This window comes from Triturus cristatus, chromosome 5_2 (genome assembly GCF_964204655.1).
Source record: "Triturus cristatus chromosome 5_2, aTriCri1.1, whole genome shotgun sequence".
NCBI lineage: Eukaryota > Metazoa > Chordata > Amphibia > Caudata > Salamandridae > Triturus > Triturus cristatus.
The window spans coordinates 900307767-900335086 of NC_140588.1; the positions used below are offsets into that span (position 1 = coordinate 900307767).

Below are 27320 nucleotides of genomic sequence, written 5' to 3' on the forward strand. Positions count from 1 at the left end.
GGCTCAGCGAGTCATAGCATTGCAGTGAAACCCCGGTACAAACCTGCATAGCAAAGGGGTTGCTATTCTGCCTTTCTAGGACCTACTCTATGCAAGTCCCTTCTTACTAAGCTTCGTCTCGGACCTTCCACAAGCTAAAAAAAAAAAATCTTGAAAACTTAGCTCTTAACTATTGTGCCTGATACTTTATTGGTGCTGTCTTAGCACTGGAAAGCGCCTTTGGAGCAACAATGTGCTTCATAAATAATTAAACTAAGTGAGTTGATCCCACACCAGTTTCCTGCCTTGCAGAAATACCACGACCACCAGGGGCGATTGGTAAAATATTCCACTTGCCAAGCAAGAGGCAACACAGAATCGATGCCTTTGTGGCAGATAGTTATCTATCCTTGAACAGAAGCCATAGGCACCAGAGTAGATGGCATTCTCCGTTTTTAGGACGAGCCTAGTGGCAGCGCGCATGCGCTGCTCTGCGAATCATGGTGTACTGAAGTATGCCCTTGAAGCCCTGCCCACTCTCCGCTCATATTTGTCATTGGCTTGTGTCATTGTCCTTCATAAATGCTGGCTTCTGATTTGTAAATGGACTTGTTAGTCCCTCCTTAGTACCACAGTGTCTCCATTTGTAACCTCCCATGGCAACTGGCCCTTTTACTTCGTTTGTTACACGGTATGTGTTATTTAGTCTGTAATCACTATTTTCTTTATTGAGTTTCTCTTACTGCAGGCACAAATGCGCTGCTTCAGCTAGAACCGCTTGTGTAAAGCCCGCCTCCTCCACGAGGCCTTCTACGTTGCCTCTATCCTTGCTTGTTCCAGCAGATAACATGAAAATCTCACATGGAAAAGCTTTCGCCACATGGGAGGTGCGAGAGGGTCTTGGGCTGCTGGGTGGCTCTAGGAGTGAGAGGCCGAGGGTCCCCGAAGTACAGCTGAGTCAGACCGATTCATCAGGACAAGAGCCTCTATGCTTCGCTCTCAGGCCGGACCTGCCCTTGATCACTCCTGGGCCCCCGGAGAGCCAGCAGATGAACGCCACACCACCTCCCTCCCTTCGGTCTGAGCTGAGTGCCTTCACAGTGTGGGCCTCGTTGTAGCACGTCTTTAGCAAGTCACAGCGCTGCAATGGAACGCGTGTCAAAAGAAATATAAAAGAGTGGCCACCAAACACCACGCCTCTGGAGTTCATCATGTCGGTTTTAATACTGAGTAGAGTAGCCGTGAAGCAACAATGGGGCCTTTGACATAGTTTTGAGTAACTGCAAAACATAATGATGTCCAGTGACGACCTGCCCCAAGCAGAGTGGAACCCGCGCAGTGAGTGTGTTTAACTGACGTCACTCTAGACCTGACGTCACTATAGACCCAGTAACTGATCTCTGCCCAGTTCCTACCTCAAATCTTTCCGAGCGGGCCTGTTCAACAAGAATGCTCCTTAATTTGCAAGCATGGGCATCACAGACTTTTGTGGGACATGAAGTGAAAATGTTTGTTGGGCCCACACAGCCACTTGTCCGGAGGGCATAGAGTGGGTTCCTTACGCACTTAAATTAGTTATTTTTTGCTTCAGTTTTTATCTTGCCTGAGAATAACCCCATGGACAAGCCCTATTCTTCTGCCGATCACCCACCTCTCTTCTGCGTGTCTGGCTGTTTTCTTGCACATCTTGCATCCAGTTGGGTCTCTCGTTTTGTGCCTCCCTTGAAAATCCCTCTCCTCTCTTCCCTGCACTTTTCCCTTCCTCTCTATATCTCTGCCCTGCTGCACTGCTCACTTACGCTTTGGTCATCTCCCATGCCCCCGGTACCCAAATGACTGTCCTCATTCCAAGCTAGGACTTGATATTCATCAGTCAGCAAAGCAGACTCCTGCTCTGGTGCCAGGTTGTTCAGAGAGCCAGGTAAAAAGATGTGTTGCCTTTTAGATGCTCCTTATCCTTATAAATAGGCCGTTTTTAAGCCATTTATTGACATTTTTCAACCTCTTGTTGCCAGACATGGTGGCTTCATAAGGTAGCAGCCTATGGTGGTCTTACTGCAACATCAGCAATGCCTTACCGAGTGACTGAGCTGGACCCACAATGTCACTACACCTCAATCTCCCCCTGTAGCATCATTGCTGTACCAGTCCTTAGGCCCAAAGAGCCTTGATGGCACACTTTGACCAGGCAATGCAGCAAATCCTGTCTGAACAGCAGTAGTCCAGCTACTTTAAAACATGTTCCTTCTCTCTCACACACACAGTGTAGCCCCGACTCAAACTGGAAGAGCCAGGGGTGCTTTTAGTCAAAGGCCTACTCACAGCTTTGCCGGTGTGCCTGGTCCTGTTAGGTGGCACACCAGAGACCCGTACACAGCACTGCCAATGCATCTCAATTGTGACGTGAAATACTGTGTGCAGCTTCTATAATGAAATCTTGACACAATTGGTCAATCAATAAGAATCTCAGAACATGTTAATAACCACTTGGCCAGTAAGTCACACAATGGTATTTAAAATTTAGATGGAAGTAATACACTGCAGTGTCATTCGTGAACTGTACACATTCTGCAGGAAGGTTCTGCTACAAAAACTTCCAAAGCACCATCCTAAAAAAAGAACATGCCTTAATTATTCTTAAAATAAATAATTTGAAATGGACGTGCTGCTTAAGTGAGGCTGGTGCTGCTGCTGTGCTGGGATACGTCCCCTAGTGGGCCTTTGGACTCTGCCCTCATTGCTCACATCTGAGGGTTGCCAAGACCAATATTGCCAGTACCCGACACCTGCAGCATGGGATGTGCCCGGGCGCTTGCCGTGGACAAGACTGGCCTTGTCTTCGCCCGCCATCGCCCGGAGTCGGCCGGGCTGGGTCACCTTATTTTTAACTTCATTTCCACAGGTAGGTATTAATAGGATTAATCTCTTGACTTTTTGCTTCTGTGTCTTTGCCCATGTGTTTCTAAATGGGGAAACGCAAAGTGCCGCCTGTTGCTCCTGCCACAGGGTTCAATCTTGATGGTTAGGTCGAGCCTGGGCAGAGCGTGCGCTGTTCTGCGAGGCATGCAGTATTAGAGTATGCACTTGAAGCTCGGCCCTCTCTTTGCCCATATTTTTCATTGGCTTGTGTCTTTGTCCTTTGTAAATGCTGGCTTCTGATTCGGTAATCGGCCTGTTAGTCCCACCTTAGAACCGCCTTGTCTTCATTTGCAACCTCCCATGAGTACTGTCCCTTTTACTTCTGTTGTTACACAGTCTGTGTTATTTCGTCTGTAAGCACTATTTCTTCAGTGAGATTGGTCTTACTGCAAGCACAATGTGCTTCACAGCAACATTCAACGCATCAAGTGCGCTTTCATTTTCAAAGCAGCTAGGTCAATAGCGGCGACTTCTTTGGAACGCCATAGGTCTCGCATTTAGGAGAGTTTGAGCTATCAGCATTGTAAATGAAAATAGCTTTAACTCTAGCAAATGCGACAGCTATTGCTTTTCGAATATTTTTTGGGTGGGTTGTTTCCTAGTGCCCCATGCCGCGCTTGAACTTAAGAGAGACCAGGCCCTTTCCTTAGAGGCGGCTTGCCTAAACAAAGGGCAACAGCAGCATGGGCGCTTGGAAACAAACAATATTTGCAAATCAATAGGAATCGCATTTTTTTTTGTTGCAGATTTAAAGAGCACAAACTCGACCCGAAGGTATTGGAGCGCTTTACATGAGCACCAGTTACATTACACAAGGACACCTTCATATATATATTTTTTTTTTTTGGTAGACACGGGGAGGTTGAGTGATTTGCCCAGAATCACAGAATGTGGAGTCAGCCCAGAGGCTCGAACCTTGGCTTCCCAGCTCCAAGAACGGCAGTCCAGCTGTGAGACCACATCCTCTCCCCTATTTCTCCCCATTTACAGTGCCAATAACTCGAAGTCTTGTAAATGCGAGACCTATTGCATTGCAAATGCTTGTTGAACCATGGATGTACCTCCACATATCATGTAGTTTCATATCGTGAAGAAATCCACCTCTATACCCGAGCTGTTAATTTATACAAGGAATCGTTAATCACTAGATTGGAATTTTCCATCAGTATCAGCAAAGCTCGAGGGAGGTCCAGCAAGAGTTTACCAAAAAACGGCATCACAAAAAAGACTGCAAACCAGCCTGGACACACACGTTGCCCACCAGTGGTGGTTCACCTTAAATACTCCCAACGCGGCCGCATGGCGCCCTCTTGTGGCTCCACAAAGAACGTGCTGACACAAACTGCCACCCGCCTAGAAGTGTAACTTGAGCCCACACAAGATCATTTTTTGCCGTGGTGTGGTGCAGACGAGAGAGCGGCCTAACATATACTAGAAATAGTGTTTGCATAAAAAAGGGAAAACCAAAATATTTCGCTTGTATCCAGTCATTTTTGGGCGGAGTTAGTAGGAAGTGGTTTATCATATAATACAATCAGAAAGGATTTCTTGATAAAAGCCGAACATGCATTCTCTGGTTCCTCCACAGGATGAGAGGAGAGGGCACAGTATTCTAGCGGTGCCCAGCCACACAACATCAAGGTCTGAAAAAACAAGATAAAATAACACCATTGCAGATCTTCAATTAAGCACCCTTTTTTGGGGCGGGGCAGATGTCAGAATACATTGAAATGATTCAGCATAACTGAACTGAGTGGAAAATATATTCAAGCCCTTTCAACAGTGGAACACAAGAGGCACGTATTTACCTGCACATTCGTCACCTGCTTCTTCGCCCGCAGGAATTTGATTCACTCCTGGTGACCCTGTAGCCATAATGCAGTCACTGCAAAAGAAAGAAATTAATGTTAGCATCAGTCCAACGACTCTTGGGGACTGAGTAAAGCACAAGAACGTATCCATGTTTACAATGCTGTTTACCAAGCTCTCAAATGCACACCCACCTGCTTCTAGCTGAGCACAGCACATCAGCCACCAGCTCAGTGACACTGCAAGTACAGCCTTTGTCTGTGAGCCTATGTTTACTAGACTCAACACTAACATTAAAAGATTTTTTTAAAACAAGCAAGCATTTATTTAAAGGTTAATTGGAGTTAAAGAAACGAAGCAACTAGGGAGTCCTGCACCTTCCTTTTTCAAGACATTCTGCAGCATAAGTGTAAACATATTGATAAAGCCTCTTAAAAAAATCAGAACTCTGAGTCCTCAGAGCTGCAGACTTGAATGCAAGTGTTAGCCTACTGAGTCACTAATGGCCCTTATAGACCCCAGCAGTGAGCTTCAGTACTGGCCTCCTTGATTCGACTATTGACTGTACTTCCCTTCCATATATCAGAGATTTTTGCTACTACCACTGCACTCGTTTCTAATGTCTTCTACAATGTTCTGTTCTGTAACACGAACTCTATAGCTCCCCATGTAACTCATAAATAAAATAAATTAAAAAAATAAAACGTGTTTATCAACATGCAGAACCATTTCGCCAAAGTACTTCAGATTATATCACTGCAATAATACCTTCTTTTTTTAGATTGCTTCAAACCTGAATTAAGAAACCTACATTCCACCCTCCCTGCCCCTCCTCCCCTTGACACCAATGCCAATAAAGAACTAAGAGGCAAGTCAGTTGTTATGTGCACTCTTTGGGTGGTCTTGGTTCCTATCAAACATGAACGGCATTATAGCTTATTAAATCAAACACAAAGAACGTCTTGCACAGTGCATATCATAAGGCATGCATCTCAAGGTCCTCTTATATGAGATAATGAAGAAATAGTAGGGCACCGAAGTAAAATAATTATTTTAGGATCACACAATTTGGTAAAGTGAGAAAGGCAGGATTAGTCACTGGTTTTCTGATTTCAAATTGCACAGTTCAGCCACTAGATGTTCATATGCTTCGCTTCTCCTACCCCCCACTTAACGCCACACCCTCCCACCCCCAAGGCCAGACAACACCATGCTGACAGACCTGGTCACATCACAGAGCAAGCCTTTGGGCCCCTGGGAAAATGTTTGCGAGTACCCATGCACTTGCATGAAGTTGAAACTGCACCTAAGATGCATGAAATATGCTGCAGACAAGAAACGACCAGCACTGCAACTGCTGATTGATTAGAATAAATCCAGTATGCCAACAAATAATCCCTTTCATCTCAATAGTGGGTGGAATCAGTTTGCGCCGCTATTTACTGGGTGGGTGGGTTGGATATGAAAATAAAAAAATAACACTTACATTTATGCCAGCCACCCGGCAGGCCTCCACCTCTGAGTCCGCTCGCCGCTGCCTCAGAAGCAGAAATAAGGAAACAACCAGGCTCCTGACTCCCGAGCCAATCACAACACTGCAGTGCAGCATTGTGATTGGTATGAACGCCGTGGTTCGGCGCTCAGAAGGGGAATGGGGGCCTGGGCATGTTCTGCACCCAGGCTGTAATGCAGTCTGGGTGCAGAACATGCCAAGTGTGCATGACTGTTATGGTCGGCCTGAGAGGGCCAGCCAAACAGTTATGCGCACTTTAGAGTGGAGCAACCACTCCTCCTGGCCCCGCTCTGGAAGTCCAGCCCAGCCCCGCACAGCTGCAACAGGAAACGGAAAACTTAAATGATAATACCGCTGGTTATTATCATTTTAGTTTTCCTTTCTACTGCTTGTAGAGCAGTGGGGCGACGCTCCTCCGCCTTAGCAGAGGAGCCGCCACTCAATAGAATGCTTGCCAAGCTTGAGGGAAGGGGGGTCTATGCATGAATGCATATCTCTAAAAAAATAAAATAAAAAAAGGAAGTCTGAAAAATGTCAGTCTGAGATATATTCTGTTGCTCATAAAACGTATTTTAAATTTCCTTTCATATAATTTCATATATGGATTTTTGAATTTGTTTTTAATATTTTCTTACTTGTGTAGCCAAGCAAGTTCAGAGCGATGCCCTTTCAGAGTAAACACAACTGAAACCTTGTGAATTAGTCATCTGAGTATGTCCGTTACTGGGAGAATGTCGACCATAGGCAACACAGAGGAGAAAATCAATTATGCAATCCATTCCAATGGGGAAACTGGCATTCCCTTGAATAATTCGGACAAACAAGGAAGGTGTGTTATAAGTAGCCGATAAACCACTTTCACTTCCAACATAGGAGTGAAGGGAAGGCTTACTCATGGTTAGGCAGCTGACTCAACAGAAGGACGATTCTCACTGCTTGAGGGTTAACCAGTTCACTTCAATGCTAGAAGATGCAATGCTCATCTTGGTTTGTTGCCATGACCCAATTTTCCTAGTCTTTGAAAAACTTCTTAAACTTCAGACATTCACCAGAGACAACTTTGTACTGGGTCTGACTTTCCCCAGACTCATTCAACGCCCCTACTGCAGGGGAGGAGCCAGGTGTCCCTTAGGCAGCACACTTGTCTTTTTACAGAGCTGGAAGCCGGTTCGTTCTTGACGTGGAATGGGCAGCCAATGCAAGGAAGGAGATATAAACAAAGATATCGGCGAGCCGGGAGTGCAGGTGAAAAACTAGACAAACTGCATCATTCTAAATTCTAGAAATACAGCAAGAGAGGACATAGAAAGTCAGAAAGAAAGTGAGTTCCAAGCAGGGGGAGGTGAGTGGGTGACTTCTAGCCGACCTCCACATCTGGTTCTGGAAATTTTCTTCCTTCTCCTGTCCAGCCTCCAAGTGGTCTAGGGTGGCAATAACCTGGTCTGAAGTTCCTTTGCGTGTGTGCTGGAGGCATCCCTTTGAGATGAAAGTTCAGCAGAGAACACCTCTTCCCACCCATCCTGGCAGGATGCCTCATCCGGCCAACACCTAAGCCCCATTGTCACACTGTCCAGGAGCAATATTCAAAGACCACCTGTCACACTATTCACAGTCATTTGGCCCAGGACTCAGGCTGCTGGCAATTCTGAACATTTCACTTTTAGAAACTTGACATTTTTGTTGTCCTAACCATTTGCAGCTTAAAATCGGAGTTTACCATTAAAAAGGATTTAACATTACAGTTAATGTGATCCAAAACATACAATTTCTACTCATTCCCAGTCAAAAGTTAGCACTTATTCAATGTAATAAGGTAACCCAATATTATTTTAAGGTCGAGGTATGCCTCACAGTAGTGAAAAACGTTTTTGGGCATTTTTCACTACCAGGACATGTAAAACTTAGAATCTTATGTCCTACTTTTTAAATACAATGCCTCCTGCCCTACGGGCTGTTTAGGACCTACCTTAGGGGTGACTTTTATGTATCAAAAATAAAGGCTTGGGCCTGGCAAAGGGTTATTTTGCCAGGTTAAACTGGCAGTGTAAAAGTGCATTACAGGCTGCAATGGCAGGTCTGAGACATGTTTTAAATGGTTACTTTAGTGGGTGGCGCAATGAGTGCTGCGGGCCTACTAGTAGCATTTCATTTGCAGACCCTGGGTACATATAGTGCATATACTAGGTCATTTTAATAAAAATAGGTAAATTAGGCAAACATCTTCCATGTTTTAAGGGGTGAGCACGAGCACTTTAGCACAGGTTAGTAGTGATAAAGTGCACAGAGTCTTAAAGCCAACAAACATGAATATCAGCAAATAGGAGGGAGAAGACAAAATGTTAGGTCGGTGGCCACACAAAAGGATGTCAGGTCTAACAATCATATTAAGGTTCTTCCATTTTCACCATCACAATAGACTACACATTCATAAATGTAAGTATAAGGAAATGTCTCGATTTGTGTGGTGTTCCCCAATGTTTTGGATGATGATGCTGGTTTTTTTAATCTGAGAGTGCACTGTGGCCTGCTAACCAGACCTCAGTGCTAGTGGCCTGACCTCAAAATGAGTATGTTGGATTGGTTTATACCCTCTTAGATTAAGCTAACTTCCTGTAAGTCCCTAGTATATGGAACTCAGGCCTGTAAATTAGAGGGTCACCCCAGGGATTGCAGCACTGCTTGTGCCACCCTGGGTGTGACATAGGCAAAACATGGCTACCAGTCTCCCACCGCCGACTGGAAAGGCAGTTTTTAAACAGCTACTTCGACTTTGTCTTTTAAAATGATGGCAAATCCCAATCCTCCCTTTCTAATATATGTAAGTCACCCCTAAGGTAAGCCTATCAAACCCCAAGGCAAGGTGCAGTAAGTTAGAAAGTGTAACATATATCTTTAACTGTTCTAATAGTAAAAAATGATAATTTTAATTTTTACTATGGAGAAGGATGGTAGCCCAATTGGCGAGTGCAGAGTTACAAGTTAACACCTCAGCCTTGCTAACTTCTGACTGGGACTACATAGGTTGGTACTGTAAGGTAGCAAACAACTTGTTATATTAAGCCCGACAATGCTCAAGTCGAAATTAATGTAACTCGTTGCAGTGTTCACCTTTTACAAAGTTGCCACTTAGTTACCCAAAGTCTCCTGTGCCCGTTCACGATCGAACATGGGGTCTGCCCATGAGACCGCTTTCTGTCCTCATGGGGAGACGTGCAAATGACTCTCGGGAAAGGAAAAAATAGAAGCCTGTGTGGGGGAGACAATAGAAGCCTGTGTGGGGAAGAGGTTTTGCCCCTCCCTGGCAGGAAGCCACATGAGTGTTAGCCCAAAAGACAAGCTTCAAAGGAGAAGCCGTCTTTAAAGGGCATAAAGGAAACACTTGGGAAAGGGGCTGCTCTATTGTTTAGGCAGACAGGCTGGCAATAAGGACAGCCAGTTGTCAAACCGTTTTTTCAAGGGCATGTAGCCCCTTGGCAGCCACACCTCGGGGTTGGACTAGGGAGCTATACACACAGACAGTGTTCTTCCATCTTGAGAGTGGGCAGAATAGAGGCTTATGGGATAGCTAGATGCCACACTTTGCAGGAATTTAAAATCAGGCAGGGGGGAACCTGGTAGCCCATTTGCTAGCGACAGCAACCTCCGCTGAGGGGGTTTTCTTTTGCATAAAACTGGCATCCCTGGCACCCAGAACTCAGATCTCAACATAATGGAGAAGAGGAACAAAGAAGGACTGCCCTGCTGCAGCAAGGACCCTTCAAAGAGGCTGCACCAATGTGAAATGCACCTGCTGTCCCTGGCAGCTAGCAAAGAAGGGACTGTGCCTGCTGAATCCTGCTCGTGGAGAAGTAATTTCCAGACAGTCAGTAGGAAGGTTCTGAGAGGGCTCTAAATGTCTATGGGTTGGGATGAGGGTGGCAAATGTCCAGCATATAGTTTGGTGTGCTTATTACAGTAGACCAACAAGTCTATCCACTGCTTTTACTTGCGGGACCTACCTTACCCCAACAAGCAACCATGTGACTCACTTCTGACATATTTACATTCTGTCATATAACTACATAAATATAGATATTGCTTTTCTAACTTCTGGGAAGAAGTGGCTCTGAGCTCAATTATCAAATTAGAAATTAAGTTAGTTATTGATGATCAAAGGGGAGATTGTTGGTTTACAGAGACCTTGGCTGACGATGGGCAGCAAAACCACAAAACTGACATTTGTTGGACCTCACATGATAATGGAGAAAATCACGCAGTGCTTTACGTGTACAGAGGAAATAAAAGTTCCGGACTGCAGTTTCCAAATATCTCTACAGAGATGTTTAATAAGTTTTAAGGCTGTCTGTCTTAGAAGTAACAATGATAACAGATTTAGACAAACTGCACACCTGTGTTTTAAATACAGATTAATGAACTGGATACTAAGGTTTATAAAATACCACACAATGTTACAGTCGGACATATATATAAGTTTGTTTTGACACTTGCATCGTTTTCATTTCGAATTGACTTATATACCTATATGTATATATTGTTACAGTATTCCCCTGAAGAAGGTGTGTGTCACACCGAAATGCATTGGGACACCAGACGTTCTTCTTTTTGAACACGTTAAGAAAATAAAGAGGAATCTCAGAAATTTATGAAGATTCACAAACTATTCTTCTGTTACTGTTTTGTTTCTAAGTTATCATCACTACTGTTACTGCTTTAATTTCAATTGCCAAATTGTTTCAAATCATACCCATGGTTCAGTTCACTTTACTCTCCACTTATGATGCTATTTCACAACTTGAATTAAAAAAGGCACAATAGGTGCTCTTCGTTTACTTTTGTTTAGTATAGCGATGTACTAATACACTTGTTCACTTGTATAGATCTACCAGTTGCACCTTATAGGGCAGGTGGATAGTGCGCCTTTTTTCAAACTTTTGTTTGAACATCTTTTGTCTTAGAAGTAACACATTCTTAAGCCTCCCTTTTCAGGGAATTAGAGGTAATTGACAAATAACTTCTTGGAGGGAAGAGACGGCAAAGCAGGCGCTCCAAGATGGCTGCACAACCGCGAGCTCCATCACATACCTACTGGAGGCCAACGATTTCATGGTGCTGAGGAGATTTTTGCTGCTTTGGATTCCAGTGGGCATGTCGGCAGGAGGCAGACCGAATGGTGAGGTTTTCCCTTGCTTTGATTAATGTCTGCAGCAGTGGGGCTCCCTTGAAGGGCTCCTTTGACTCTCCTCATGCAGCAACCCATCTTTTAGAAAGAGGGTGGTCTGCAGCCTCTAATTGTTTCAGTCATGCCCACCTCTTCATTCGTCCTACTCCTTAAAGTGACTGCCTCATATGAACATTAAAGCGATTCCCCTTCGGTTATTTAGCTCAATTATAAACAGCCATTGTTAAACCTGGGCTCCTACAAATGTTTTCTCCTCAGAGAGACTGCTGCTCTCACTCCCGTATAGCCTCATTATTAGTGTGAATAACTGCTTTACCATTAACCCCAATTTGTTCAAGCCTGTTCAGTAGCTACCTGTTTCATTTTAATTTTATTTTCCCTTTGGATACCGCAGCTGTATGCCTAGATTGCCCAGACTAATCTAACAGGTGTTACTTATGCATAATATCTTTCATCACCGCAGTTTATTATATTAATACTTTTCTTTAACAAGCACCGAAATGTAAAGGTCCTCTGCTCTTGCAAATAAAAGGAAACAAATTGCTTCCCCTCCACCTACCAAATCTAAAGTGGTAAAATATCCTTGGCAATAATCTGAGAGGAAATCCAAGCGATTCATTTTAACAGACTTTCTGCTCAGACATTAAACATATCTATAAAGACTTCGCCTCTCTTCCCATGAAGATCTCTGATAAGGAGATAAAAATAATTCAAAAGCAGTCTTAGCTATAACTCCTTTAGTTCACCAGATTTCTCATATACAAGAGGCCATTATAGACTTGGAAAACAGAAATCACCAAAACAATCTATGCATATCTAATGTCCCTGGAAATGTTGAAGGACAAAACTGCCGACTCTTTGGAATCCATTTGACCTCAACTACTTAATATTACATTTCCAGAAAGATTTGAAATTGAAAAGGCTCACCGTACTCCTTCTCACCACAAACCACATCAAACAAGACCAGGCAAATTATATTTAAAATTCTAAGACATCAGTATCTCCTCCGTATCAGGAAGGCAGTAAGGAAAATTCCAGCACTACTTATTGAAGGCAACAGAGTATTTATTCACCACGATTTTGCAAAAGAAACAAACTTTCGTTGTCATTTCTTTGAACTCCGGCCTCGTCTGAAGGTAGAAGGAAATAAATATGGTCTCTTTGATCCTTCAACCATGCGTATTTGGAAAAGCTATATTTCTAAATCCTTCTCTTTTCCCATAGAATTGATCAAACTTCTTGATCAACATAATATCTCTAAGGAGTTGCAGCCCTCGGGCTCTGTTGGTTAATATAGATCTCCCCTCAAAATATTGTATTTTCTAAGTTCACAATAGCAGGTACAGGCAGTGTATTCCATCTTGCTTCACACCTTCATCTCTACTACTCCATTTAATATGTGGTCTTTTGTATGACCTTTCTTGGTTTTGATTATCATGTTCATCTTGTTTTATATGGGCTAGCCTATGTTTATTCCTCTATGTATTTTCTTTCTTTTCTATCCCTATATTTATACCCATGTCTCACCAACAAAAGCTAAATATTGTCTCTTTGAATGTAAAAAGTCTCTGACATTCCGTCAAGAGGTGTAACATAAGAGAATACCTAAAAAAGTTGAATGCTGATCTATGTTTTCTTCAAGAAATGCATATAAATGATAACATTTAACATTCTATGTCCAAAGGAAGGATTAGTGATATTGTCTTATCACGGACTAAGGGACGCAAAAATGATGTGGATATTCTATTTACATGCGAATTACGAGCACAATCGTTAAGTCACAACAAGGACTCCGATGGTAGATTACTGTATGCACAAATTAAAGTTGATACATATGTTCTTAATTTGATTATGCTACCACCCTAGATGACCTTTCCTTCTGGAAAAATGTCACTACAGACGTTGTTAAACTAGATAATACACCTCTGATTATGGGAGCAAACATTCCTCTGATTCATGATCCTTCACTGGATACTTCATATACTTTCAAGTGTAGACCCAATAAATCTTTTCACATGTTGAAGTCCTTTTTCTCAACAACAAAATTGGTTGACTTTTGGAGATTGGCACTACCACTAAGGAGTTTGCCTTTTATTCAAATGCACATAGTACTTTTTCCAGGATTGAGTAACTTATGGCTTCTAGACACACATGTAATATGATTACCAATTCAACCTATTATGATTTCTCACCAGGCATAAATCTCCTTTTCCCTCTGATTGAGACCAGCTCTCCTAAAACGAAATCAAGAATAAACTCTGACATTGCGCTGAATCCAATTAATTCTACTAAATTATCAACGCCCATTGTTGCTCGAATATGAATTTACATTAAATCAGTGGCGACTCCTCCGCTAAGGCGGAGGAGCATTGCCCCAATGCTTTGCGAGCAGTAGTTAAAGGAAATCTAAAATGATAATGACCAGCGCTATTATCGTTTTCAGTTTCCTGGTGCGGGCAGGGCTGGACAGCGAGAGCAGGGCCTAGGAGGAGGAGTGGTTGCTCCACTCTATAGTGCGCATAACTGTTAGCCGGTCCTCTCTGGCTGGCCAAATATTTATGTGCACTTTGCATGTTCTGCACCCAGGCTGCATTGCTCCCCCCCCCTGGTAAAAAGCGGCTGCCACTGTCTAAAATAAATGAACACGAGAGGCAAAACAGGAACAAGTTGGTTTAATTAAATGCTGAGGCTGCGAGAGCCTGGACAGAATGAGTCTGCTAAAAAGCTTTTGATGTACAAAGTTTTGGCCGTCAATGTATACAGTTCATGAGGGATTCTAAAATGGTCTCTACATTCCAAAAGAGCATCTTAGTCATAAATCAATCACGTGCGCATCTGATAAAGACACAGATGGCTCTTGACCTCGGGGAGAGCTAATGTATGACAGTGTGTATGTGTACAGGTGTACGGTGTGAGGAGTGTGTGATCGCTGTGTGTGGTGTGCATGTTGTGTCCTGACTGGTTGAGTGTACCTATCTACATGTGGTATCTAGCTTTGTGGTACTTCTGGGGAACACAAGCCTTCAGCCAAACAGGTTGTATTGGAGACAATTTTCTCGGACTTGTTTGTGGTGCACCTATCTGTGGAATCAATCAGGGATTTCCCTGGGTGCATGTTTGCCTGTAGGTTATGGGAGACCCCACCTGTGACTTGTTACTCAATAAGCATAGGCATGGGTCACAGGACCTTCCTGACCACATATATCTGACTCTGGGTTGATGGGGAAGTCACCTTGGGTTTTTCCGACCGCAATGATGAGAGTTCATTGGAACTCCTAAAAATAATATGGCAGCCACTGGTTTCATTTTTATCAACATTACCAACATGGTGCATACAATTGTCCTTTTGCACACTGACATTGTTCTAACTGGCAACAATAATATTATCGTACAAGCATGGACATGACATACATTGGTATAATTATTGCTGATGTCGGTGCTGCTGTGTGGGCACAAGTTACGATATAGATTGACAATTTACTGACAGCCATTGTCGAGGTTATGTGGGCACAAGCCGTGGCATACCTACACATTGCATTTACTGATATTGCCGTTGTCGGGCCTGCACATATCATGACATTCATTGACATCGTATTCACCCATCCCAACACCATCAAGGACTATTTTTTACACAATAATCCAGATGACACCTCTAAAATTACTAATTGGAATGCATTCAAAGTAAATAGAAGAGGAGTCCCAATATTCTTTTTGGCTCATGAAAATGAATCATTTTATGGTACCCTCTCTTTTTTAGACAAAGTAACTGATTTAGAAAAACTTCTCTACACATAAGTACATATCTCAACTGTAAAAACTAAGATTCCAATATAATGCTAAAAAAGCTAGTTTAATTGTATTTAAAGACAAATCAAATTAGCATTTTAACGCTAATAAATCTGAAAGGCTCTTTGCCAATTACTTACGCATTAAACAAGATCAGAATCAAATACAAGCTATTATAAAACCTGATGGTACTTTGCTCCTTAAAACAGAAGAAATGGCATTAGAATTATTATCCTTTTATTCTTCGCCTTAGATATTCAAAATTTTTATTTGGCTTTCATTATTTACTGACTTTCAGGTAACTTCTTTAAAAGATCCTTTCATTTTAGAAGGCATTATTATTGTCCTCCCGAAACCTAACAAGGATCCCACTTTAGTTTCCAATTATCAGCTAATATCTCTCATTAACGAAGACTGTAATAGTGATGCCAAACTTCGAGCAAACAGATTAACACTTTTACTCAATTCTGTTATACAACCAGATGAAACCGGTTTAATGAAAGGTAGACTTGCTGCACATAACACCAGACTCCTGTGTCATACATTATCTTCAGCTGAGAAGCACCAATATCCAGCAGGCTTATTAGCCTTAGATGCCGAAAAAGATTTTTACAAATCGAATTGGCAATTTATGTTTTCGTAGATCCGGGCCGAGGAGGACAGCGTTAGGTACATTGTGGGAGTATGTGAGCATAGAAATCCTATCAGCATACTGATCCCCCCCCCCCCCCCCCTCCTGGACCCATGACGCCAAGCAAGTCTCCTTTCTATAGTGTAGTGGCCTAGGAAATCCCAGGAAGTCCACTGTGGTAGAACCGTGAGTTTTACCATTCACTTAGTTCCATAGGTTAGGATGCGCCTTAGCGAGCGCATACCGCCCTGGAATTTTTTGCCGTCCTGAAGAAAGCTTAGCGAACGTGCAAAAATAGGCTGAAACATGTTGACCATTTGTTTATATTCACTTTATCAAACCGGATGGTCCTGGAGAACCTAACCAGCCAGCTAACATCCGTTACTCTCTTTTAACGGTCACTGGTTTCTCAACCATTAAAATTCATTTTTGGATAGAACCCGTCACCTTTTAAACTGTACTTCACTCCCAAACACTCACATCCCTGATCCTGCCCCAAAAAGACCAGCTCCGCTGTAAACCAGGCGTCGTAGCACACCAGGGAGGCACTCGGCCTCCTTGGTGGGAACCCGATGATGAAGCATGTCACCAACCAGGTTGGTGAATGAGGGTTCTTTTAAAAGAAACACTTTTTTCCTCTGTGCTACCCTAACTTTTTAAGTTCTCATAGTTGCTCTTTTGTTGATTCTGAATTTATGTTTTCGAGCATTGGAAATTTTTCATTTCAGTCCTAACTTTATAATCATGGTTAAACCATTATACACCAACCCATCTGCCACAATCCATATCAATGGTTCCTTTACCTCTTCATTTAATCTATGTAGAGGTATGAGACAGGTCGTCAGTTAGCTCCAATTTTGTTTGTAATTGCTATGGAACCTAGAATTATCTTCAAGAACACGGTTTTCAAAGTTTCAGCCTATGCTGGTGATGAGATATTGTATGTCAATGATACAACCCCCTCCCCCAACAGCGGTTTTCCTTTTCTTCCAATTTAGAGCACATGGTCCTGGCCCCCAGCTGAGCTCCATGCTGAGTTGTTCACTACAATCAGGTGTAAGCAACTCCACTTTACTGTTTTCACCAACATTGGTTACAGTATATAGGCCTATTTCACACACAATAACGCATTTTGTGAGACCGGCCACTTTTTCACTACCCACCACTGACGCTAACACTACCGCCTTGTCCGTGGTCACCTCTAGGCACCTAGCACCGCCTCACTAAAAGCTTTTAGCCCACTACTAGGAGCCTTTACTTAAATCTTATGTCTGTCCCTCCCCCCTTTTTTTTCTCCCTACAGGTACAACCCGAGAGGAAACACCTCTTGCACATATAAGCACCGTAGCATGTGCTTTACACACAGGGCACTGACAAACTCATAACTACCCCTGCAAAACCCCACACATATAAGGTCCTGACGAAAGCCAGTAGAAAAAAAGGCCTGGCTGAAACTAGTTGACCGCACAGGACGTCGGAGGCCATAAGCCTACCGTGCACGTCCCACAGCCTTTGTTTTTATCGACTGCCTGGGGCCCACCATTAAAACAGTCTTTGGGACACCCAGGACAGTATTTTAAACCTCACTCTGAGCACACTCACAGCACCCTCACGAACCAAAAACACCCGCTCCGCAGTAATCTGATGTCGAAGCACACCTGAGGTACACTCGGTACCTCGGGTGGGGCCCAATGATGAAGCATGCCACCAACTAGGTTGGTGGGTGAGGGCCTTCATAAAAAACCTAATGGTTTTTTTTTTCCACCCGCAGACATACAAACAATTTAAACCAGAGCTAGTTCTCATTGATTACTAATAAATGATCCTGCAACAACATTACCTGTTATACTTTGTGTCCTCAATCAATATGCTAATATTTTGGTTTATTCCCTTAATGTCACCAAAACAGATTTTTTCCATTAAATACATTATGTGCTTGCAATATGATAGCTTGTACACATATGCTCTGGAACTCTACTTCTCTATAATACCCAAGTATTATATTTTCTCATACTAATAAAGCTACAATAGATCTCAATTATTCCAAGATGCTTACCAATACAAAAGAAAAGCTTGATAAATAGCCAACTCTTCACTTGAATTGGTGGGGATGTACTGAAGCACTTAAAATGGTTAACACTACCCACATTCTTTACACACTATGTTGCCAAATTGTGTCCCCTCCACTTTCTTTACTAAAATATACAAAGTATTTCATACGTTCAACTGGAATAATAAACCTGCACATATTGCTATCAAATACTTACAAATTCCTAAGAAAAAGGCGATGTTGTTTACTTGACCTCAATAAATAACATAACATGTCATACCAGATCTTACCCATTGCCCAAAGCTCACTATTGTTTCAAACTATTTACTCTATATATGCTCCTAAAAAGCTTATATTTTGTACTTAATCTCTAGCAACCTTTTCCATTACCTGCGCTATTGACCATGGGCAATACAAAGGTTGGTAAAATCTCACCAATATTACATGCCATTAAACCACCATACTTGTGGGGGTCCGGCGGCGGCAGTCTTCCTACCCCCCTATTACGTACGACCAAGGCGGTCAGACTGCCCTGGGACTGCCGCAACCGCCAAGGATCAGAGATCCCTGGTGTTGGTGCAGCAGTCTTGAGGCCGCAATATGCTTGGCGGGACTAGAGCGGTTCCGCTAAGCATATTTCAAGTTTCCTTTCTGCTGCGGTTTTCATGGCAGTGAGCCTGCCATGAGAACCGTAGGTGAGAGGAAACAAAGGGGGCCCTGCAGGGCCCCCTATTGCCTCATGGGGGCACATGTTGTGCCCCCGTGTGCATGCACCCCAGTTCATGCACAGCATTGGACTGCAGCAGTCCATGCCGCACATATACTGATTTTTACGTTCGCATTGCAAAGCCTATTTCATAGGCACCGCCGTGGGAAAGCCAAAGAAACGCCCAGCAAACAGGAGAAAACTCCTAAATCTGGCAGCCAGTTCAACCACAGGTTTGGCGGTGCTGGAGCGGGGCAGTCCCGCACCACCAAACTCGGAACGAGGCCCCTATATCTTCTTGAAATTGGTCGATTAAAGTTGGTATTTTTTGTATTAGTGATCTTTGCCAAGGAGATATGTTTTATTCTTCTACAGAAGTAAGAACCAAATACCATCTTCCCCAGTCAGATTTCCCTAAATATGAATTGCTATGTAATTTCACTTTAAACACTTATAATAATTCATTACCATCTGCTAAATTATCTAATATGGAATTGTATCTAAGCCTTTTCAGTAGGCCAGGTCACATTGGCTCCACAGTTTATTATAATAAAAACCCTCACAACTACTTCAGCCCCCTTTGCTAATTTAGCGTAAAGATGGTCTTCAAACTTAGATAATCCTTCTATTGTACAATGTAAATCAATTTGGTTGTGTAACATTGCCGGATCTCTTCCAGATACTGACATACAAACTAATATATACCTTTTATACAAATCGCTTACATCTCCAGTTAAAATGTTGACTGCGAAACTAACTGATATACCAAACTGCTGGCAGTGCAAAACATAGTTGGGGAGTTTAAAGCACATACTGTGTGATTGTCCTGCTAGGTTTACCTTCTGGATAGAAGTTGGAATATTTTTTTACAGATCTGTTAACTTCAAGTTCCTTTATCATTTAATATACGTATTTATACATTTCAGGCTCTTTAGCATTTACTAACTCCTGCTTAATGTAAGCTTTCTGATTTTCTCATATCTACGCCTGTTAAATCAATCCCTTCCAATTGGAAAGATGCAAGTTTATTATCTGTTAAAGCTTGGTGGAACTGGACAACCTGGTCAATATTCACTATTATGTACCCATAAGGATTATGCTACACGTAATGCTAATATGTGGCATACTTTTTACTCATATATACAACCCAAATGTATTATAAAGCCTAGAATATCTTATTCCTTTATTTCATATAGTAGCTCATAAATGTTTTTCATGTTCAAGTATTAGTTATCAGTACTTTATAATATGAATACATAAGTTATGGGTATTATACTCCATTATTTCAATGGATAAAACTACTTACACTTACGGTACTATTTTCTGTTTGTTCTTTGTTATTAGACATGCTAAAATGCAATACAATAATTTTGAGGAAAAAAAACATTAAATCCTTTTTACGAATGATGGTGCAAATCCTGCCATGTCTTTCCTCTGTCTCTATTGAAGTGTGCCATATATGTAAATCATCAAAAATATCAAGAAACCCCACATGGCCGTTAATCAGTCATTCATTCCCCAAAACACCACATACACATTTATCTTGTGTGTTTGAGTCCTTATCTCTTTTCACTTATATTCATTTCAGTATTTCTAGTTTTCAAGAAATTCATATCCATCTGGTACAATTAAAACACTAATTACAGACCAAATACACCAACAATAACAAATCACAATACAATATAATTAACACAAAGAAATTATTCAAAAATACATTATCTACTGAGCAAACCAGAATTTAGGCCAATGTGTCCAAGAAAAGTCACTCCAGTTTTCTGTCCTCCCCCTTGCTTAAGGCATGGGATTTAGTAGCACAATATGTGATAGCTAAATCCCATGCCTAAAGCAAGGGGGAGGAAACACAGTGGTATAATTATTATTGTGTAGTTTAATCGCAATTTTAATTAAGATTAGTGAAACGTCTGCTTCATAAAGATTTTAAAGAAGGCATCTGCAGATTTTGTCAAAAGGACATCTCAGGCCAACAGAAGTCACATACAACCGTGTCACCCAGAGTGCTACATTTTTTCTAGAAGCAAAAAGAATCTATGCGCCTGATCCACAGTACTGGTCTTTTTCTGGAACCCAGCATGAAAATGAAAGTGGGCGCTATTTTGTGCCACACAGAGAATTCCACTTTAGCCTGTATGACACCTGCAAATATTTTTTTTAATACTGCTGAGCATGTTCATTGGGTAATAGATTGCAGATTGTTACTATATACGATTCTGTGTAACACATGCACCTAACCATGATTTTGGCATCGGAATTCTTTTTTAGAATTGTATTACATAATGTAGTTTCCCTCCCATAGTACAGGCTCTGATTTGGGCACGTCAGCAGTAATCTTGATTATACCAGGAGCCTTTTCCCTTTTTTGCATTTTAATCATGTGTTACCTTGTAGGTCTTTACATCAGGAGTATTATTACATCATTGTACTTTTTGGGGCACTTTGCTTCACAATGTGGTTCCTAGGAGTCCCCCAGGATATGCGCGTTTTGGATGACCTAAATTGAGGGCTTGGTGTCCCAAACGCTTCCGGACAACCCTGCAGTATATGTCAGCCGTTAGACCAGCTAGCTCTACAGTGCCACTCCAACACCCCTGTATTTTACAGTGGTGTAGGTTGATTCTGGCAACCACTGAACATGACAACCCTTATTCCTTAGGGACCATGGAAAACAGTATAGTACGTTTCGCTCAGACACTCGTGCTTGCTTTCTCTCTGAGAACACACAGGATAACAATAGGGACGTTTCAATAAGAATTATTGGTCCAGCGACAGCCTGGTGTAAAACATATGTGCTGCGACAATCGGGAGACAGAAGCATACAAATGAGATTGCTAGTACCAATACGGTGAATAGTAAATACATTTCTACCATAGTGCTAATAAAATGAACAGAAACAATTCAGATAAAACCAGTAGCACTTGCATATTCCTAAAATGTGCGCCCTAAGTAATTTGCTAAAATGCACTTAGCCTAACTTGGATATGTAGGTGCATATGCGTATCGCTATGTATATCTGTAGCCAAGAAACCCCTAGGGATGAAGCAGCCCCCTCACCTGATGGTTTAGAACGAAGGACCCCATCTCTGCGTCGATGTTGACAACCCGCAAGGGATGTCAGACCGCTGTGTGTTGAAGATTCGGCATGCAGGACCCCGTCTCAGCCTGGAAGGAATTATCCCCTACTTTGTAGTGGGAGTGAGGGTCTTTATACTAAAGTGTTCACTCCAGGGTTTTTTCTAGATTAGATAGGTTTTTAAAACAACCATGGATGTTTTGAAAACAATCAAATGTTTTAAAAACAATCAGCAATGCTTTTCTAAACAAGTGTGATCATGCACAGCTGGCTGTTGGCCAAGGATGAAAAAAATTTAATAAATCTACTGTGCCTGGAGATATGTTTATGTACGTCGGGTACAGCGATAATGAGAGAATACTTAGAGCCTGATGTCGAGGTGACAGGAGCAAGCTAATTGGTAAAAGGTCACCTGTTTAGAATCTATATTGTCGTGTGGATGGGACAATGTATGTAAAGATGGGGTATACATCGATGGGACTATCCTAAAAGACATGACACCCACTCCTCATCAAAAGGTCAACAAGGTCAGCTAGGTAATGATAAATCTAACACCATAAAAACGCATAAAATAATTTATAATAAAACATACTAAAAAAAAAGCATTTCAAAAGCCTGAAAAAATGTCCATAATAAAAAAGCAATTTTTTCCCTAAAAAAGCTTTCAAAAGGTCCAATATGCTTCTACATATTATTGCACTGAGCACCTTGAAAGCCATAAAGACTACATTTTCCAAGCATCCTTGTTGCAGTCTCTGCCAACACCCCCAATGCCTAATGTAAGAAGGTTAGAGTCAAGATTACGGATAAAGACGCTCCCCCTTACTCCGTTAGGACGTGCGTCTTTATTCAAAATGCTTGCTCTGCCACGCTTTCTTTACGCATTACAAAACACTCCCATTCCGGTGCCAGACACTTACCTTTCGCAGATCGATGCAGCAGTGAGATTTATTGTGGGACAATAGACCGCCTTGAATAGCCATGGCCAAGCTTACGATGGGATGGTATGATGGGGGCATAGGACTGCCGGATATGCGCCTCTACTATCAGGCTTCACAGCTCACGGCCATCAACCAATGGGTGTTCGGGCGACATGATGATCCCAGCTTTCTCACTGATCATTGGTTGTTGGGGAAAGGGGGCTACAATAGAGCGCTGTATACGAACCACAGGAAATTGTTCCTGACTGGTCCGAGGTCGCGTACGGTGGAAGTGTGGCATGGAGCGCAGCGACAGATGGGTTGGCGGGGGCGCCTCACAAAGGCTACCCCTCTATAGGAACCGAACATTCTGGGACAGCTTAGTGCCTGTGCAGGGTTTGATAAATGGGATATGATAGGGATCTCTACGGTGGGCGATATGTGGGTTAACCCCTTCGCTGCTAGGCCTTTTCCCCTCCTGTGCTAAGCCTTTTTTGGGCTATTTGGGGTAGTGCGCGCTTAGGCCCCTGTAACTTTTTGACTACATTAGGTATCCACGCCAAATTTGCGTCCTTTTCTTCCAACATCATGCGGTTTCTAAAGGTACCCAGGGTTTGTGGATTCTCCTAGAGGGTTCCCAGAATTTAGTCAAAATACAGCTAAATTTAGTTTTTTTTGTAAAAAATGGGGAAAAGTGGCGGCAAATGAAAGCGTCTGGGTTTTTCTCTGCAAATGATATCAAAAAAGGGTTTGTGGGGCTGAAATCACCATTTCTCCAGCTTTTAGGGAATGACAGATTTTTGTCAGAAATCCAACTTTTTTTTACACAGTTTTGACATTTTTCTGGGACATACCCTATTTTTGCAATTTTTTGTGCTTTCAACCTCCTTCCAGATAATGGTAGAAATGGGTAAAAAAGCAATAATGGATCTTGGAAAGCTATACATGTTTGGAAAGTAGACAAAATTCTGAATTCAGCAAGGGGTCATTTGTGTAGATCCATCAAGGGTTCCTTATAGAAACTAACAGTTAAATATAGGAAAAATTAAAAATTAGTTGAAAAAGGCAGCCTTTTGTGTCCACGTTTTCACCTGTAACTTCTTCTAATTATAACATCTCTTAGAAAGCAATGTGCCGTTACATCCGCTGGACCTTCCTGGTTGTGGGGATATATAGGACTTGTAGGTTCACCAAGAGCCCAACGAACCCAGAGTAAAAAACTGAGCAGCATTTTGTAATGTTTTTTTTTTAGTTCCGGGTATATAGCAATTATAGTGTGAAAATGTATACATGGAAACATTGGTATGAAAGACACCCATGTATTTCTGAAATGGGAACAAATTACAGAGTTTAGAAACAGTGCATATTTTCGAAATTGGGAATACTCATACTTGCATGACAATTATTGGTCATTTTTCAAAATGACTTTTTTTTTTACACAATGTCTTTCATTTGGAAGGGAGAAATGCATCAAAAATCAATAGGTAATAACAGTTGCTTTACAAATCTGAACTACCCTAAGTCTCCCGATAAAAATGGTACCTCACTTGTGTGGGTAGGCATAGTGCCCACGACAGGAAGTGGCTCAAAACCTAAGGTGAACACACCACATTTTCACACTGAAAATTTACACATTTTTTGCGAAGAGTCTAGCTGTAGTTTTTTAACCCTAGCTCTGCCGGCACCTAAGAAAACACATTTTCCCCACATTTCTGTGATGGAAAGTTCTGGAATCTGCGTGGATCCACAAATTTCCACCCACCCCGCGTTCCCCAAAGTCCTACGAGAAATATGGTACCTCACTTGTGCGGGTCGGCCTAGTGCCCGCGACAGGCAACGGCGCAAAATGCAACGTGGTCACACCTCAATTTTGCAGTGAAAAATGACCCTTTTTGGCAAAGTGACTAGCTGTAGTTTTTGAACCCTAGCCCTGCCGGCACCTGGGGAAACCTAGCAAACCTATACCTCTTTAAAACTAGACACCCAGGGGGCGTGGCCAAGATGGCGGGGTGAGCGGACGCTTCCTCCCGTAGCTCCTCCGGCCCGGCCGAGCTTGAGCCCTTTTCTTACGCTTTTCTCCCCCCGCTGAGGCAAAGCGTGTGAGAGGAGTGCGGCGGAGCACCTGGCGCGCACGTTGCTGTCGCTTTGGTTCGGATCGCCTCGGGGGAAGTCCCCCAAAAGTCCGATCGAGTTCGAGGAGCGACGGAGGGCCTGGGAGGAGGAGCGCATCGGAGTGCTGTCCGGGCGCCTCGGCTGGGCCTGGTGCTGAAAGCTGCGATCTGGAGGAGGTCTGGCCCGGCGCTCGACGGAGGGTGAAGGAGCTCTGCGGGCTGGGAACCGGCGGTGCGGAAGACTTAGGACGGGTGCTTTGGCACTCAGACTTGTGTCAGCGACACTTCGCACTGTGTGGGCCCCTGTCCCTTGGCCGAAGTACGGCGGACTCTCTGTTGGGGTCGGACCATCTGGGCCCTTGCGTGTGACAGACTGAAACCGGCGGTGGAACCTATCTGATTGCTGTGCGTTTAGGGGGCCCCGGTGGTGTCGCCGGGCCTGGTCGTTCTGCCCTGCCCCGCCCTGCCGCCATTTTGTCCCCGAGGGATCAGTGGTGTTGGCCTTCACCGGAGCCCTTGCTGGTGGGTGTATGTGACCGTCGCTGCTGCCGGGCTGACTCTCTGAGGGACGGGCTGATGAGGAGCCCCCCACTGTAGCTTCCATTGCTGTCTCGGATGGGCACCCGCGGCTGGCGGTGACCGGACTGGACCGCCATCTTGTCGCCTGTGACGCAGCGATTCAGCTTGCGGGGGGACCCCCACGTCGAGAGCTTGCCAGCGGCTGGGCATCCCTGGGGCGGTTGGACCTGTGCCCACCCGTCGACCGCAGTGTTTGCGATGACTGGAAGAGGCGGCTCGAAGAAGGGGGACCGCACCCTGCCGGACATGCTTGGCAGGGCCCAGCAACTGCGGGACAGAACACAGCCTTCGCCGGGGTCCTCCCGGGCCTCGGCGGATGTGACTGGGGGGGAGCCACCGGTCACGAGGGCCTTTATGGAAGAACTGTTTAGCTCCCTCAAAGAGGACTTCCAGACACTGAAGCGGGAAGTGGCCAGCGAGGTCCGGGAAGTGCGCAGGGAAGTGGAGGGCCTTGGCGAGCGCGTTGAAACGGTGGAGACGGAGGCCCAACGCCGGGATGGGGAGATAGTCCATCTGCAACAGGACGTTCTCCGCCTCCGGGAGCAGTGTGTTGAGCTCCAGGCCCACTCTGAGGACCTTGAGAACAGGTCACGGAGGAACAACATTCGAGTGCGTGGTGTGCCGTCCGCAGACGAGGGGTCCGATCTGGGGGGCTACCTGCGGGACCTGTTCCGAGAGATCCTGGGGGAAGCTGCGGACTTCCCTATTCGCATTGATAGGGCACATAGGGTTGGCCGGCAGCGCCAGTCATCGGCACCTCCACCGGATATTTTGGCTTTCCTGCCCGACTTCCCGCTGAAGGAACGCATCATGTCTGAGGCCCGCAGGAAACAGCCCCTGACTTTCCGGGAGCGGCCAGTGGCGCTTTATCAGGACCTCTCCGCCATCACGCTGCAGAAACGCAGGTCCTTCAGGATTGCCACCGACTTTTTGCGCGAACACGAGACGCCGTACTCTTGGGGACATCCCTTCCGCCTGATCTTCCGGTGGAATGGGGTGCTACATCAGCTACGCTCCTTGCAGGACATTTGTGGGGTCCTGGGGCTTACGGCGGCGGAGGAGGAAGGGGCTACACCGTTGTGGAGGCCCTCGGAGAGACGGAGCCGGCGGAGGTCGACGAGGCGACGATCGGCGGCCAGTGCAGGGCGTCCTGATTCCCCTACCATCAGGGCGGACATGGCCGACGCTTTGAGGGCGGCGGCCAGGGACTCGGCCGGCTCCACCGGCGTGGCCTTGACGGCCTAACACTCACTCCGGGGGGAGATGCCTCTAGCTTCTTTAAATGCTGGGTATGGGGCGGGGGGGTCGGGGGGGAGCGGATGGAGGTGAGTGGCTGGACGTCCACTTCGTTTTTCTCTACGGACTTGCCCGTTTTGGGGCTTGACTGGGACAATGGGGTGTTTGAGTTTGCGTTTGGCTAGTTGCCGGGGTTGTGTTTTGGGTGGGTGTAGGGGTTGTTCTGGGGTTGGGGAGGTCCCGTCCGATGTCGTCCATGCCCACGCTTGGTCTGTTTTGGCTTGTCTCGCGCGGCTGCCCCGCGCGCCCCACCCGCTGATCCCCTGCCCATTGCACGGCGTTCCTGATCCGAGAGGAATGTCGGCCCTAAAGGTAGTGACCCTTAATGTTCAGGGTCTGAATAACCCTGTGAAGCGCAGAGCGATCTTATCGTTGCTGGAGGGGACGCAGGCGGACATTTGCCTCTTGCAGGAGACCCACTTATTGTCCCGGGATTGCCATAGGCTGCGCTCTGCTAAGTTCCCTACCCAGTTCTTCTCTTCGGCAGCGAACAAGACGGCGGGGGTAGCCATTCTTCTAGCGAGCTCCTTTAGGGGGGAGGTTTTGTATAAGTGTGCTGAACAGAAGGGGAGGCTTCTGGCGTATCGCATGCGCTTAGGAGGCATAGCGTTTACAGTCGGCTCCGTTTATAGCCCAAATGACCACCAAGAGCGTTTCCTGGACTCTGTGTTGGTGGATGTCACTGCTTCTCCCGACCGCCACGTCATTTTGGAGGGAGACCTTAATATTGTCTTCGATTCTGTGATGGACAGAT

General features: G+C 44.3%; 1 protein-coding gene across 8 annotated transcripts in view; it reads right to left on the reverse strand.

Moving 5' to 3' along the window:
* Positions 1–27320, reverse strand: part of KIAA1210 (KIAA1210 ortholog) — a 545154-nt gene that overhangs the window by 201345 nt on the left and 316489 nt on the right. For all 8 annotated transcript variants that reach the window (XM_085608043.1, XM_085608048.1, XM_085608050.1 and 5 more), the window contains one exon: positions 4707–4783. In XM_085608043.1, coding sequence (XP_085464169.1) covers positions 4707–4783 — 77 coding nt within the window. The remainder of the gene's footprint in view (positions 1–4706; positions 4784–27320) is intronic.